Source organism: Syngnathus typhle, linkage group LG12 (genome assembly GCF_033458585.1).
Source record: "Syngnathus typhle isolate RoL2023-S1 ecotype Sweden linkage group LG12, RoL_Styp_1.0, whole genome shotgun sequence".
NCBI classification, from domain to species: Eukaryota; Metazoa; Chordata; class Actinopteri; order Syngnathiformes; family Syngnathidae; genus Syngnathus; species Syngnathus typhle.
The window spans coordinates 13557827-13574662 of record NC_083749.1 but is presented as its reverse complement, the minus strand read 5'-3'; the positions used below and the strand labels follow the sequence as shown (position 1 = coordinate 13574662).

Genomic DNA, 16836 nt, shown 5'->3' with positions numbered 1-16836 from the left:
GGTCGAATTACGTATATAAATTTTAGAATAGGACATTTGGACTAAAGTGAATTCAGTCAAGATGAAGCTAGGTTGCTCAATGTACCTACTCAATAAAATAGTAAGTTCGTTGCACCACAGTGGAGTTTGGGTGGTCAGAAAGTTGGATACGTTCAATTTTTGACTTTCACACAATCATGCATAGGAGTCGCACAAGGCGACAGTTAACAAGACAATGACTGCAATAGGGATCACTTACGACTGCACCGACATGGAAAATTAGAAGTAAGGTGTCACGAATGAGGTGAGCCAGGGCGACCAAATGCAGCTTGGACTAAGATTTATTGAAGGGAAAGGGAGTGGGAAGGGAGTCAGGTGGGGAAACGAAGACACAAACGGGATAGAGACTCACGGCCAGCAAACAGACAGAAGTCCACTTGGACACTTGGATACTTGGACACTTGGACAAGGATAAAATTCTGACCGTGAGCCTCCAGACAGACCGAGGAAAACCAAACGACGGGAACACTGGGCGCGGACAGGGACGGATCACAACAGTAGACACCGACAGGGAGAAATACACGGGCAGGGCTTAAATACACAGGGTAACAAGAGGAACCAGGTGACCGACATTACGGTAACGAAAGGGGTGTGGCCGAGGGAAGTGCAGGCAGCACGTGCTCTGGCACGGTTGTGACAGTACCCCCCCCCCACAAGGGACGGCTCCCGACGTCCCCCAAAAAAAAAAAAAAACCCCACGTGGCAAGCGGGGGGGCTGCGCACCAGTCCAAACGACCCCACTGGTCTGTGGCAAAGTCCGAACCAGCAGCAGCAAAGTCTTACCCACACATAGCGGCAACTCGGGGAAACAGAACCGCATTCGGCGACAACTCGGGGAAACAGAACCGCATTCGGCGGCAACTCGGGGGAGCAGAACCGCATTTGGCGGCATTCGGGGAGTCCATGCCGCAATCGGCGGCATTCGGGGAGGCGGAGTTGTGCGCAGCGGCCGGAGTCGAGAATGTTGCCTTCCTAGACGTGGGGTCAGGTGATGATCGCAGGTTCGGGCGCTGCTGGCACAAGGATCAACGGCGGCCGTGGGTCCAGCGTTGCGGATGGGGGGTGGCTTGGTTGCTTGGCGTGGCTTGGTTGCTTGGCTTTGGTTTCGCTTGGCTTTGGTTTCACTTGGCTTGGCTTTGGTTTCACTTGGCTTTGGTTTCACTTGGCTTTGGTTTCACTTGGCTTTGGTTTCCCGTGGCTTTGGTTTCCCGTGGCTTTGGTTTCCCGTGGCTTTGGTTTCCCGTGGCTTTGGTTTCCCGTGGCTTTGGTTTCCCTTGGCTTTGGTTTCCCTTGGCTTTGGTTTCCCTTGGCTTTGGTTTCCCTTGGCTTTGGTTTCCCTTGGCTTTGGTTTCCCTTGGCTTTGGCTCCTTGGCTTTGGCTCCTTGGCTTGGCTTGGACAACGGAAGCTGGTGGTGGAGGGGGGTCCAAGCGCTGGTCGCTGTGTTGGTCGGTGTCTTCTGTCACGAATGAGGTGAGCCAGGGCGACCAAATGCAGCTTGGACTAGGATTTATTGAAGGGAAAGGGAGTGGGAAGGGACTCAGGTGGGGAAACGAAGACACAAACGGGATAGAGACTCACGGCCAGCAAACAGACAGAAGTCCACTTGGACACTTGGATACTTGGACACTTGGACAAGGATAAAATTCTGACCGTGAGCCTCCAGACAGACCGAGGAAAACCAAACGACGGGAACACTGGGCGCGGACAGGGACGGATCACAACAGTAGACACCGACAGGGAGAAATACACGGGCAGGGCTTAAATACACAGGGTAACAAGAGGAACCAGGTGACCGACATTACGGTAACGAAAGGGGTGTGGCCGAGGGAAGTGCAGGCAGCACGTGCTCTGGCACGGTTGTGACACAAGGGAGTTGAGTAAGGGATTATATGCAGAACAGTCCGCTATACAGTTACCAATAGGAGGTTCTATCAAAAGAAGCTACATGAGAGATATGTAGAATCCCTTTGTCTGTGTTCTGTGTTCGCGCGTAATCTCTGTAAAGTTGTGTCAGGCTGTTGTCGTTTGTCTGAGCCTTGGGTGCGCGCTCGCCGCTCGGTGTGTGCGTTTCTGTGCACAACCTGTGTGGGTGCGAACGTGTTAGGAAGAAGACGGCATGGATAAGGGAATCTCCTTTAAGACAGGAGGCAATAAATGGGAAAGCCCCTGTCATGAACGGTCTTTGGTTAGGAGGAATCATTAGGAAGTGCTCAAACTCTTCTTTCAAACACTCCTATCTGCCTCGTTCAAAAAGGCATTACAATTGACTACAAGAGTTGCAAAAAGCAGACGAAGAACATAGGTAGCATGATCAGGGCACTCAGGCTGAAGGATGTGTCAAATGCAAATTTACTGCCGCCTGATTTTTCCTCCTCACAGGTCGACAACCCCATCAATCCAGGAGACTGGGTCTACATCAGGGTCATCAAAGGAAAGAACTGGGCCAGCCATGGTGGGAGGGACCATTCCAAGTCTTGCTGACTACCCCCACCACAGTGAAGATCGCTGAACGACGCAGCTGGATTCACCTTAGCCACTGCAAGCTACAAGTAGTGCTGGACCCCTCATTTCGGGGTGGTGGCGAAGTCTACGAACAACGATCCCAACTCCGCTAGACGGGGGTATGTCTCGGTGTTCCTATCATCTTAGTAGCAATGGGGCTCCACATGCCAGGTGGATCCTCTGCTGCGTTGTGGTTGGAGCATGCTATGGTCTATGGACACATCTGAACAGACCAAGTGATAATGTTGACCGTGGAAAACGATGGTCACACGATGAGAACTTTGAGGACTGGTCATGAGACCCCAGAAACCCATACGAAACCAACGCTTGGTACCGGTATGTGAAGGTCACTGTGAGAGCGCACACACAGGTGGGATGTTATGTGTGTGTTCAAAAACTCCCCTTGCTCCACACAAGTTCACTTGGAGGCCAAAGCAATGAATGTCACTGAAGCGAAATGTATGGCATCCATGGGAGAAGTTGGATAGCAACACTGTGCTGTCACAGTCAGTGACGCTACCCCTACCGCCCTGGACTCGCAGGAATGAATCTGTGATCAAACTCTTTAGGATTACCGTTTTTTTCCATGTATAATGCGCAAAATGTAACTAATTTATTGTCCTAAAATCTGGGGTGCGCATTATACATGGGTACAAAATATATATATATATATATTTTTTTTAAATCCGGATATCATACGGAGGCCGCCATTACAGATGCGCTTTCTTCTCTGCTGTTCACTTCAAACACGCTTCATACGAACACAATGCTCTCGTATCAGACGCTTGCTAGATCACCTGCTCGTTTGCTGTCACAATGTACCCTACACAAATCCGAAACATTTCTTCGGTATTGAGTATGCCAACGCATGCGCAGTGATACTGACCGGCAGAATAACATCCGGTTGTTCCCAAAGATGATCTTTTTTCTGAAATAATTTTAAGTTCACGGACTTAAGTAGGAGTCAAAATTTTGGTGCGTATTATACATGGGTACAGGCTTTTTGCCAGCATCGACATGCCATTTTTAGGGTGCGTATTATACATGGGGGCGCACTATACATGGAAAAAAACGGTAATCTCAATGTGACTGTTGGAGGACGACAGATGCCACAAGTGGCCTAAACCAGAACGCTACCTGGAATGGACTACACGTGTTTCATCAAAGAAAACAAGACCCACAAATGCATTCACGACAACTGCTCTCCAGGAGGAAACTGGATGGGAGCTTTGGACATCACCGCTGTGTGCCAGGATGGGAGAGCCACTTCAAGGCGTAAGGGCTCTCCTGCCAACATGGCTGCAGTATTGGACGGGACCTACTTCATTCGGAACCGATCGTGGCTTTATTTTCATTTTTTATTGAGAGCATTCTGGTTGCCTAAGGCAGAGGGACCGTGTGAGACTTTTCCTGCATATTAACATCGGCCAGCAGGTTTTTAGATCACACAATAAGTTTGAACTGGAGTATTGAGGAAAAAACTCATCTTCACTGGAAGTTGTTGCTATCATTGGTTGTTGTTTTTGTCGTGTTTCACGCTACACGTTCCCCGACCCGTCCGCTGTCGTCTCAGTTTTTTATTGATCTTTTTTATTATTGTTTTTATTATTTTTACTATTCTTCTTTATATTTTCTTCCTTGTGTTTGGTTGATCGGGTTCACATAATCATATGATAAAACAGGAGGGATATGTCAGGGTTTTCCAAAACTATCTTGATCGTATGATTATGTTGGAATGTATGTAACCGGTAATAAATAACCTAGGTAGATTAGTTTTATGCTTATGTTGGTGTGTAACCAGTAATAAATAACCTATCTTGTCCCATCCTACACAATGTCGTAAAACATCCCCTGCTCCGCTAATCTAGAGGTCAAGGGCTTTAACTTGTCTATTCTGTCCACTGTCACCCCCACCCTTTTTCTCTTAATAAAGATGCTCTTGTGGGAAGCGAGAGTCAGACTTCATTCGACCATCGCTGTAAGCACAGCGACGAGTGAACTCTCCGCCTGCAGGTGTCTAAAACGACTCACTTGTCTCTGAGTGGTTCTTTCAAAATAAGTTAGAGTGGACATTCAAAAGAACTGACAAAGATTTGAAAGAGTTATGGAACACTAGGAAGGAGTCAGAGCTCAGAGATTTCTTTGCGAACAAAGGGATCACTTGGAAGTTCATAGCTGAGCGAGCTGCTTGGTGGCGGGGCTTTTGGGAAAGGCTAGTGAGATCTACGAAAACTTGCTTAAAGCGGGTACTAGGGAAAGCATCCCTGAACTTTGAAGAGCTCACAACTGTACTTTCCGAGGTTGAAGCAGTGTTGAATTCTAGGCCTCTGTCCTATGTACATAGTGATGCTTTAGAACCCCAGCCACTTACTACTTCACACTTCCTGGTTGGTAAACGCCTGACTTCCTTGCCACCAAAGACTGTTCTATACCAGCTCATGTAAGTACTGCCAATCGAGAGGAGCTCAGTAAAAGGTGGAAATATCGGCAGAGACTTTTGACCAGCTTTTGGAACAGCTGGCGCAGAGACTATTTGATGAACTTAAGATCAGCTCACAAGGTGGACACTCCTACCCCAACAGCCCTTAAAGTAGGATATGTGGTTTTGATCAGAGAGGATAAAATACCCAGACAGATTTGGAAAATGGGTAGAATTGTTGATGTTTTTCCAGGCAGGGATGGTCTTGTACGTTCATGCAATGTTCGCACTTCAACAGGCAGTTTATTAAGAAGACCTGTTCAGTTATTGTATCCCTTAGAAGTGTGTTAAAGATTAGCCCAAATTTATGAACATTTGTTCATCGGGCGGGAGGATGTTGTAACTTGTTAAGTTGCTCATCATACATTTATTGATTTGCATGATTGGAATTTATGTAATTTTATTTTGACACACCGGAAGTGTTTTATTTTGAAGGTGTTTTGCGGAAATGTTTGCATTCCAACTTTGTCTATTGTTATCTGACAACATAGTCTTCCTTTTCGTTCCATACAATAAAAAGAACAGTAAAACATACACAAAAGATTTCAGAGCCTCCATCATCATTGGAGAAGCCGTCACTACGTAACATAAGTTTGCTTGTGGCAAGTGCAAGCTTTGCAGATTGCTGGTTGTTTTATAACTTGTATTAATTTTGCAGGTTGTCGATTGCAGTCTTGGAGAGTTTATGTTGAATTCACGGGAAAATGTTAACCCTAACCCTTTTGATTTTTATGATGATTGATGATTTTCAGAACAGAATCCCCGGGCGCCATGATTCATTGTGTGTCTTTTTATTTTGATACTCGATGCCTGTGTAGTTTTTGTGAGTACAAGTGTCCCCTGTCAGCAGGGCTGTATGCTCACTAGCAGGAGTGCGATGATTTTTGTTTGTGTTGTTTTCAGGAACTTGGGGATGACGGTCCTGGATGAGTGAAAGCTTCGACAGGGCTCGCTGCAAAGTATATGATGATGTGTAGGACATTTTGCCGGTTCCTTTTTGAATGCCTAATGACACATTGGGTGAATGTGTCAAAGGGGGGTGGGGTTACATTTGAATGAGTAAGTATATATAAAATGTAATTGTAACATTCAATGTTTTTTTCGGATTCACTTATTTTTGAGCGTTTAACAGGACGTGCCAGAATTCAACAGGCGGTGATGGAAGGAGCAGAAGAAGCATCTCGAAAGGAAAGGAGTTAATGGGAGACAACAATCTGGAATGGATGGCGTGGTAACAATCTAGCGACAGTAACGGTTAAGGTGTTTCAACGGAAAAACACGAATGATGACAAATCATACAGCTAATAGGGATTAGACCAGGGGTGGGCAAACTTTTTGACTCGCGGGCCGAACTGGGTTCTAAATTTGGACCGGAGGGCCGAACCAGGAGCAGATGGACGTAGTGTTTGTGTGAAGTAATATAAGCGACCTGTAAAGGTCATTGCATAAAAGATTTTGGCCTTTAGTAGGTAGTAAAGCATGGATATTCCAAACAAGTTTTTTGAAAACAAATGCATTTATTAACAGCATTAAAAAAAAAAAAAGATTTCACTAAAAAACTGCTATCAGTGATTCTCATAAAATACGACACTGTTATTATGAATAACAGTCTCCATCACTTCAGTGCCTGCAGGTCAGATTAATGAAAGATGTTTATCTTATGAGATCACATCAAACAGCAAACAGTCTGACCAAATATATCATCTTGAAGAATCGGTGAAAGCATACACCCAAATAAAGTAATCGAAACGGCAACACGGTGAGGGGTATCTGAAAATCAGAGCAGAGTTTTAACTCGCAAACACCTGGTAACAGAGGTGAGGAAACGGAAAACACTTCCTTAAAGTAAGCCCTAAGAACTTTGCAGGTTAAGAGTAGTCGCAAACAGGTGGTGCATCAATGTCCTTGAGCATCCTGCATTGTTTGAAAATGAGAATGGTCGCTAGTTTCAATCCCTGCTATGTGTACAAATCATATTCAAAACGCCTCCCGTTCATTTTCAGTGGGAACAGTGTTGTTTGTCTCCCTTTTTTGCTAGTGCGTCATAGTCTGGAGTAAAATTTGTTGTGGCAATTCTTAGGAGAGATCCGAGGTGTTGGTCCGTTTACCTCGATCTGTGACGGGTTGATGTTGACGTTCATGTAGCTGAACGTCACATCGCGTACGTCGAGCCAAATTGGCCACTCTCTTTTAAACACTCGGCACTGTGTCCACCTTGCTTTTCCTTGGGCGACTCATTTTAATGGAAGGATTCCAGGGGAAGGTTTGTGGGTGGCTTTAGCGCAAAACTGCATCTGAAAGCTCAGCGCGCGAATTACAAGAATGCTGTCGTCACAGCCCACGCTCTAAATTCGGCACTGATACAAATAGAGCGCGAGTGCGCCATGTCCGTACTACTGAGTACGTACACGCACTTGTGAGTGTGCACCGAGCTTTCTGACACGGCTTCCGGTAGTAAATGCGCAGGCGAGCGCTTCCCCATCTACTGGGGAAACGCAGTCATTGCAGGCAAAATGACCCAAAAAAAAAGTTTAATAATACAATTTGTTCAGGGTTGGCGGGCCAGATTAAACGGTCCCGTGGGCCGGATGTGGCCCGCGGGCCGTAGTTTGCCCACCCCTGGATTAGACTGTGGCACAATAGACAACAAATGTTTGGAAGGTAATTAAGTAAAATAGGAAACTGGACCAGAAACAAGGGATAGGGAAAATTTCTTAACATATGTGTAGCGTCTTGAGGAAACGCGTAGCTAAACCACCAGCAAAGAACCCAGGAGACTGTACTAGCTTGTAATTTTCTTTACTGAGCGGTGAAAACTGCAACAGACGTTACATAGTGTCAGCGAATGGCTGATGAGAACATGAAAATAAAGTGCGCTCATCCAATAAAGTTAACAAAATAATAGCAAAATATCAGCGTAAACATTAAGATTAAAACGACACACGACTTACGGCATTGCCTCGTTAATGAATCACAGCAGATGGCAACAGATGTAAGTCTGACCGCATTCCACAACATGGCTACTTCATAACATCCTGTAGACGGCTCAGCGAAACCGGAAGCAGCGCGGCGAAACCGGAAGTAGCGTTTCACGACAATATTTTTTCAACTTAAACTATGAATTATCTATTATTACAAGATCGAAAGGATTACTTAACTTATTAAAACATTTTTACAACATTGTAACCATATGAAATTATTTATACAGCCTTAAAGGCAACACACTCCCCGCCTGGCCCGTAGGGGGCACCATAAGCTTAACTAAACCTTGAAAGAATCAGTCTTTGGGGAGGAGGAGGATGATTTCCGTCACTGGTCGCATAAATGTCTTAATGTTGCCTTGGTCACTGACTTTAACTTCGACCCTTCTTACACGATTGTCCTTTCCATGGAATGTTGCAGTGACCCGGGCCATAGGCCAGCTGTTGCGTGTGACCTGCTTGTCTTTGAGCAAAACAAGGTCACCGACTTGCAGATTTCTTCTAGATTGAGTCCATTTTTGTCTCTTTTGTAGTAAGGGCAGGTACTCCCTCCTCCAACGCATCCAAAACTGGTTGGCAAGAGCCTGAACTTGCCTCCATTGCTTAGTGTACAAGTCCTTCTCCAAGAATTCTCCAGGAGGTGGTAGAAGGCACGATCTCTGTGTGAGGAGCATTGACGGAGACAGAATGAATGGATTGTCTGGATCCGATGAAACTGGGAGAAGTGGCCTTGCATTTATGATGGCTGTAACTTCCGCCATGAGAGTGCACAACACTTCGTGAGTTAGTTCTACCTTGTTTTGAAGCAGCATGGAGTCCAGAATTCTTCGAGCCACACCAATCATGCGCTCCCAGGCGCCTCCCATGTGGGAGGCATGAGGTGGATTGAATTCCCAGATGCACCCTTGGTCACTTAGATACTGTTGTACTGTACTGTCCATTCTTAGCTCCTTGGATGCCCCAATGAAGTTTGTACCTCGATCAGATAAAAGACTTTTGGCGGGACCCCTCAGAGCAAAGAAGCGTCTCAGGGCGTTTACACAGCTGGATGTGTCCAGGGATTCGATCACCTCAATATGTACAGCTCTCGAACTCATGCAGCTAAACATGATGGCCCAGCGCTTGTTTTGGGCTTGTCCACCTCTAGTACGCCTGGTAGTTATTGTCCATGGCCCGAAAACATCAAGGCCCACATAAGTAAAAGGAGGACACATTTTAAGGCGTTCTGATGGCAGATCTGCCATGCGTTGTTCTTCCTGTTTACCACGTAGTTTGCGGCAAATAATGCATTTGTGGATCACAGAGTTGACAAGTCTTTTGCCACCTATAAGCCAAAGCCCAGCAGCCCTTATTGCGCCTTCTGTCAGGTGGCGACCCTGGTGTTTTACTTGCTCATGGTGGTGACGAGTGAGCAGGAGAGAAATGTGAGAGTCCTTGGGAATGATTATTGGGTTCTTTTCAAAGTCCTCAAAATCAGAGTGCTTGATTCGGCCTCCGACAACTATAAGGCCATCATCCAGGATTGGGCTGAGTTTTTGTAGAGGGCTTTGTGTGGGAATTGGTTTTCCAGCTTGAAGAGCCAACAGTTCTTTTCCAAACGTTGCTCGTTGTGTCTCCTTGAGAATGATATGTTTAGCGCGAGTCATTTCGTCCAGTGTTTGAGGTAAGTGACATTTGTGCCATCCTTTGCATTTTCTGTTTGGATTACTGCCATTGAATGATTTTGCGATGTGAATGAGGAAAGCTATCGCTCTGACCAATGACTTGAAGGTAGAGAAGCGTTGGAAGCCTTTACATGTGAGGACTTGAAGGTTAGTCGCCAGTGTTTTAACTTGTGGCCTTAATTCGCAGTCTTTTTCTGGATCAATTAACTCAAACTTCCCACTTGCTTGGTTTGTTTCTGCAGATGAACGATAGATGAAGGATGGTCCGGTGAACCATATTGTTTTTGCCAGTTGAGATGGTGTGAGTGATCGTGAAGCATGATCTGCAGGGTTTTCCTCTGTGCGCACATAATGCCACTGTTCTGGCTTGGAGGACTGACGAATACGCTGCACTCTGTTGTGGACATATGTGTAGAATCTTTTTGACTCGTTACAGATGTAGCCGAGAACTACTTTACTGTCTGTGTAAAAATGAACTGCATCCAGCTGTTGGTCTAACTCCTCCTGAATTAGATCGGCCATCTCGACTGCCAAGACAGCGGCGCACAGTTCAAGCCTTGGTATAGTGGGTTCTGATTGAGGAGCAAGTCTTGCCTTGCCAATAATGAATCCTACCTCAACCTTGTCATCTTGTTGGACTGCTTTCAGGTAGGCTACAGCACCAATTGCTTTGGTTGAAGCATCTGAAAATAAATACAGTTTGTTGCGTTCTGCTTGCCTGAGAGAAGTTGATGTGTAGGTTCTTGGGACGTGAAGCTCTTTAAGATCTTCTAGGGAATTTCTCCAACTTTCCCATTTGTTTTGCTTGTTCTCCGGAAGAGGTGCATCCCATTCTGAACACTCTGATGATAGTTCACGGAGTAGCGCTCTTCCTTGGATAGTGACAGGTGCCAACAGACCCAGAGGATCAAAGATGCTGTTAACAGAAGACAAAACACCTCGGCGAGTGAATGGTTTAATTGCAGTGGCCACTGAGAAGGTGAAAGTGTCTGTCATTATTTCCCAAATGAGACCTAGGCTTCGTTGTGACTGAGTTTCTTCACCTTCCAGATCTAGGCCTTTAATGATTGTTGCACAATCGTCAGGACAAAAGGCTTCTGTGACTGCTCGAGAATTAGAGACAAACTTGTGCAGACGAAGATTGGACTCAGCAAGAGCGGCTTTTGTTCTTTGGAGCAAGTCAATTGCTTCAGCTGGAGAAGGCACAGAGATCAAGCCATCGTCAACGTAAAAATGCTTTTCCACAAACTCGACTGTGTCGGCGCCATAGTCCTTTGCCCCTTCCTGGATGGCTTTGCGCAATCCATAAACGGCTACTGCAGGTGATGGCGAGTTTCCAAATACATGGACCTTCATTCGATATTCGATGACCTCCTTATTTACATCATTGTCCTTATGCCACAGAAAACGGAGATAATTTCGGTGGTCATCACGCACCAGGAAACAATGAAACATTTGCTGTATGTCTGCCATAATGGCAACTGCCTCTTTCCGAAATCGTAGGAGGACCCCAAGCAAACTGTTGTTCAAATCAGGCCCGGAGAGAAGGACGCTGTTGAGGGAGACGCCGGAATACTGGGCACTGGAATCAAAAACAACTCTGATCTTATTGGGCTTTTGTGGGTGATAAACCCCGAAAGTTGGAAGATACCAGCACTCTTCACCTTGTTTCAGTGGAGGAGCCACTTCAGCATGACCATTGGAGAAAATGCCTTGCATGAACTCGACGTATTGCTCTTGCATTTGAGGTTTTCTCTGTAAGTTTCTTTTGAGAGACAAAAACCGACTGACTGCAAGCTCCCTGTTGTTTGGCATCTGTTGGCGAGGTTCTTTGAAGGGAAGGGGTGCTCCCCAATTATTCTTGTCATCTCTATACATTCCTTCGTCCATAATCTCCAAGAAGAGAATGTCCTCGATAGATGGAGCTGGTTTGTTGTCGTTTTCTGTGCGATTGAATACTGTTTTTCCGAGAGTTTGTTCAGGTGCCTTATCCTGTCTTTTAGTGCGTGGCATTGCTGTGAGTTGCAGAAAGTTGTCACAGAGTCCGAAAACTGTTGGACGGCCATTTTCGAGAATCGTCGTCTTGAACGTGTTGACCGTGTGTTTATGAACCTTACCCCGGCACACCTCTCCAACTACGACCCACCCTAAATCTAGCCGTTGGGCAAACGGGGAATGATGAGGCCCATTGAGTTGTTCTCTAACCTTGTGTGCACGTAAGATGTCTCGACCTAGCAACAGGAGAATTTCAGCCTGAGGATCTAACTCAGGAATGCATTTGGCTATGAGACGAAGATGAGGCTGGTGCAGCACAGCGCTTGGAGTTGGGATTTCACTCCTATTGTTGGGAATGTCTGGACATTCAATAAGAGGAGGTAGTGGGATGATGACTGATTCATCAAGCGACTCGATCAGGAAACCTTCAGCCATCTTGCCCTGTGTTTCAACAAGCCCGGAGCATGTTCTTAAGTTGTAGCAGAAAGGCTTGGTTTTAATATTAAAAAGTTCAAAGAACTCAGGCCTAGCTCATCATCATCATCATCATCATCATCGGTTTAAAGTCCGTGTTCCAGGCGCCGCTGGGTTGGACTCGATTCTCAGTATGGCTTTCTTCCACCGGGGACAGTCCATGGCCATCTCGTGGTTGAGAGTCCTATACCAAGAAAATTTTTGGAGCAAAACTTTTTTACAGCCGGATGCCCTTCCTGACACCAACCCAAGGGGAAATTGATTTTCTGTAGGGGTTGACTCCCTTAGCCCATTCCTCTCCCGAGGAGCCCACTGGGCAGTGGTACTATTTAACCCATAGTTGGGGGCTGGTTCGTGGGCACCAGGGCGTGTCCGCACACCGGTGGGCACGTCTAGGGGCCAAACCTCCTCCGAGTCCCTTGTAGTTTAGCCTGGGTCCGTGTTGTACCCAGTTACCATGTGTCGCCGCGTGGAGGCACTACATAGGGCTTGCTGTTAGAGAGGCTTTGTACTGGCAGGGAGAGACTTACGCACTCGGCTCTCCCGTTCGCATACTGCTAGCCAGCGGTGAGGGTTGACAGTGAGAAGTGACATGCACTGGGCACTCCACCAACACACTAGACGCATTATAACAACCCGACTTGGTCTTATGAAGTCAGGCACACATAGGCCTAGCTAAGGAACGATTGCTCTGGTCGTCCAGGATTACATAAGCTTTAACTGCACTTTCTTTTTCACCCTTTGGATACACCCTGGCGAGACATATTTTCGAACATGAGCGACCCCATTGACCTTGGGCACACACCTCGGTACAGCTTGATGTTACATCGACATTGTCGGGTTGTTTTTCTCCCTCCCCGCCGTCCTCTTGAGCAGGTGAAGGAGCCTTGTTTTGAGGTGGAGGACCTGGATGCATGACGGTGTCATGGCGTGTGCTGTCACATTCAGTGCACTTTACTGTAGATTTACAGTCCTTAGCGAGATGAGTGTCTGAAGAGCAGCATTTAAAACATATTCCTCTCTCTTTGAGGAAGGCCTTTCTTTCCTCCAATGGTTTGTACCTGAATGTCCTGCATTTCTTTAGTGGATGTGGCTTACTGTGCAGTGGGCAGTTGTTGTTTATGTCGTTGTTTGTAGTTGTAATGTTTGTTTTGTGCACAGCGATAGGTCTGGGTGAGTTAAAGCTCTTAGGGTTGGATCTTTCTTGTTTAATGTACGTTTGACTATTTTGTTGGGTGAAACTTGGGTCATTGCGTTTCTTTGCCTCTTTGCAGATAAAAGCACAAAAGTAATGAAAGGGTGGGAAACAACCATTATGATCTTCTTTGTAGTTAGAACCCTGAGTCATCCACCTATCTTGGAGTGGGTACGGGAGCTTGTCGACTATTGGACCTATTCCTCGTGAAGTGTCCAGATACGACAAACCAGGAAGATAGCCGTCTTCCTTGGCTCCTTGAATCTCTTGGAGGAGATCCCCTAGTTCGCGCAGTTTGACATTGTCCTTTGTTGTTAATCTTGGAAAGCTATCCAATCGCTGAAAGAGTGACTTTTCGATCACTTCGGGGGCTGCATAACACTCACAAAGCCTCTCCCATGCTCTCTTTAGGGCTGCACTGGGGTTGTTGACGTGTACTGAGCGTATGCGCTTCACCTGACTACTAGATTCCTTTCCCAGCCATTTGGTCATGAGATCTAACTCTTGAGTCGGTGTCAGGTGGACTTCAGCTATAGCACCACTGAATGAAGAGTACCATGCTCTGAAGTTCTCTGGCCTATCGTCATATTGATAGAGGCCAGATGTGATCAGGTCTCGACGTGCCATATATTGGGCAAACGGCTCAGCTGGGTGAGGTAAGCTCGCTGCATTATTGTAATGAGGCATGAATGGGGATGCGTGTGGACTAAGAGCGTTCTTTGTTTGTTCTACTTTTGGTTTTGTCCCAAGTTTGGTTTGAATTGGCAAAGCTGTCTTCTTGAACGTGAACTTTGGCCTAATGCTGACAGGTGGTGGCTCAAAAGCATCTTCCTCAGATGGATCCCATGTTACTAATGAGTTATCTGAGGCCTTGCGTTGCGTTGGTGTAGCTGATACTTGTACGATTGGAGGTCGAATTTCGCTTTGTGATTGCACATAGTAATTTGTTCTTTCTCTTTTTACACTGTCCAATAAAGAATTTCTGCTCTCATGTTCATCTTGTATTGCCTCTGCATTTTCTAGCACTTCAGCCTCTGCTTCTGCAGCATGAGCTTCTCTTTGCCATGCTAACACTTCTAGCGCTGTGTCAATTTTCATTTTTTGTAGTTCACGTTCAGCTTTTTCCACTTTTAGCTCTGCTTCTTTATTTGCAAACGACGCTCTCACCTTTGCTGCTTCTGCTTTAGCTCGGGCACGAGCAGCGCTTCCTACGGATGAGCATGTGCTGCCGGTTTGACTTGTCGCAGATTTATTTCTTGCTGCCATTTTGACCACGATGACACATCAGATGCTGCCTTTTCACTGTAGCGTCTTGAGGAAACGCATAGCTAAACCACCAGCAAAGAACCCAGGAGACTGTACTAGCTTGTAATTTTCTTTACTGAGCGGTGAAAACTGCAACAGACGTTACATAGTGTCAGCGAATGGCTGATGAGAACATGAAAATAAAGTGCGCTCATCCAATAAAGTTAACAAAATAATAGCAAAATATCAGCGTAAACATTAAGATTAAAACGACACACGACTTACGGCATTGCCTCGTTAATGAATCACAGCAGATGGCAACAGATGTAAGTCTGACCGCATTCCACAACATGGCTACTTCATAACATCCTGTAGACGGCTCAGCGAAACCGGAAGTAGCGCGGCGAAACCGGAAGTAGCGTTTCACGACAATATTTTTTCAACTTAAACTATGAATTATCTATTATTACAAGATCGAAAGGATTACTTAACTTATTAAAACATTTTTACAACATTGTAACCATATGAAATTATTTATACAGCCTTAAAGGCAACACAATATGAATGCATTAAAGCTGCTATTAAAGGGAAAGTATTTAGAACACATTTTAAGAGGCTTAATTTGCATAACAAATATTGAAAAGAGCTGAATAGTTCAATCATTTTGGGAAGATTACAGGTCCACTGCTTCAAAAGGGTGACTGATTTTAACAGTGAGGTGACTTGAAGGGGAGACAAAGATAATGTACATAAACAAATTGGGTGAACAAAACTGACGAGACTGATACCCATTTGAGAATACTGAAAAAAAAATTGAATAAAAGAGGAAATTTGGAGTGAAAAATTAATATTTGGACTGGGAAAGAGCGATTGCCGAGATGTGATTGACAGGACTTCAGACAGTGACAGCTGCAGCAGGAAATGCTAACTTGAACAGGTAGAAGTTACTCTGCTACAGAAGGGATCTTGCAAGACTGACGGCAAGAGGAGAAATAAGGGGGATAATTCATAACTCCTGGGGGAGTGTTTGTTTGTTTGTTTGTTTGTTTGTTTGTTTGTTTGTTTGTTTGTTTCAGGGATCACGTGGGCCTCTAAATCATAGGAGTAGATGCCGGGATCACTCGGAGGTTCTACTGAGCACTTCGATGAGACGACGACCACCAGTCGTCCCCGTGCCCCAATCAACCCCAAAAGAGAAGATTTTGTTTGCTGACGACTGGTTATGGAGATGTCGTTTACTAGGGGTGACCGAAGGGGCCAGGAGGACTTCCGGCCTACGTTGGGCATTGCTGCTTTTTCCATTGCATCTCAAAGTTTTGTGCTGTTGTCATCGTTCAATACTGGCAGTGGCTCTCAAGTATTGCAGAACACCTGGATGCTGACCGGGGCCTGGAAAGGGACTCTGATTTTGGTTGGACGGCGGGCCCTGGGCAGTGATCCCGGCGCAATTCACTACTGAGCATTCAGTGGACTGGACTTTGCATCGGCAGGCACTTAGATATGCAAGGGGGGCAACACTGAGGGCGCTTCAACGTTGCAGTATGCTGTGATATTGCGTCAACATTATATCCTTCATTACTTCATCTAATGACTACATGCTGCATTACTTTATCTCATTCATTTACCTCCTCACATATTAACATTATGACAATGCAGTTTGAGTGTTTAGCGGTCGGTGGACACGTCATTTCTTTACCTTGTTGTTTTGAGAGCTCATACTGGTTTGTGGCTTGTGATATGTGCCAGGACTCCTAGTACCTGGCTGACGCCAGGTGGAGGGAATCACTGAGAATGTTAGAAAGGGCCTCCCTCTTTTTCCTTGTCATTAGACTGGCAGGGTTTTTTCTGGAGGGAGGGCCGGCAACTTTTTGGGGCTTCTAACGGGCCACGCCAAATTCGTTACTTCACAAATGGTCGACGTTGTTGAGCTATTACCTAAGGGGGGTGGTTATCGTCATTTGGATAATGTGGACTTCAATTTTCTTTACTTGTGGTTCCTGAGAGGCCTCAGATTGCTGTCAGGGAGCAATTGGATACCTAAATAGTTTGAGCTTTCCTAGTTAAAATAACCTTAAGTAGCATGCCTCGAGCGTGATTTAGGCTGTTCCGGTATAGGCCAAATTGTAGACGTGACCAAAATATTTGGTTGGGGGAAGATTTTTGGATGTTTACTGATGACGTCATATGATGGCGCCGCGGATGGCAGCCACGGTGAGTCGCTCTCTGTTTATTTGTCTTATTTTGTGTGTTTTCTGTGTCCT

The 16836-nt window shown here is 45.8% G+C and overlaps 1 protein-coding gene across 3 annotated transcripts; it reads right to left on the bottom strand.

The window, feature by feature from the left end:
• Window positions 1-7741: 7741 nt before the first annotated feature.
• LOC133163396 (uncharacterized) lies at window positions 7742-15126 on the bottom strand. Of its 3 annotated transcripts, XM_061293244.1 has the most exons (3): window positions 14861-15126; window positions 14498-14725; window positions 7742-10582 (listed from the first exon to the last, which is right to left on the bottom strand). In XM_061293244.1, exon 3 carries the CDS (start codon window positions 10186-10188, stop codon window positions 8299-8301), a length of 1890 nt encoding a protein of 629 aa, XP_061149228.1. In that variant the 5' UTR covers window positions 10189-10582; window positions 14498-14725; window positions 14861-15126; the 3' UTR covers window positions 7742-8298. The 3 variants fall into 3 exon arrangements, with proteins under 3 accessions (XP_061149228.1, XP_061149227.1, XP_061149226.1); XM_061293243.1 differs by having other exon boundaries at window positions 14498-15126; XM_061293242.1 differs by lacking the exon at window positions 14498-14725.
• Window positions 15127-16836: the final 1710 nt, after the last annotated feature.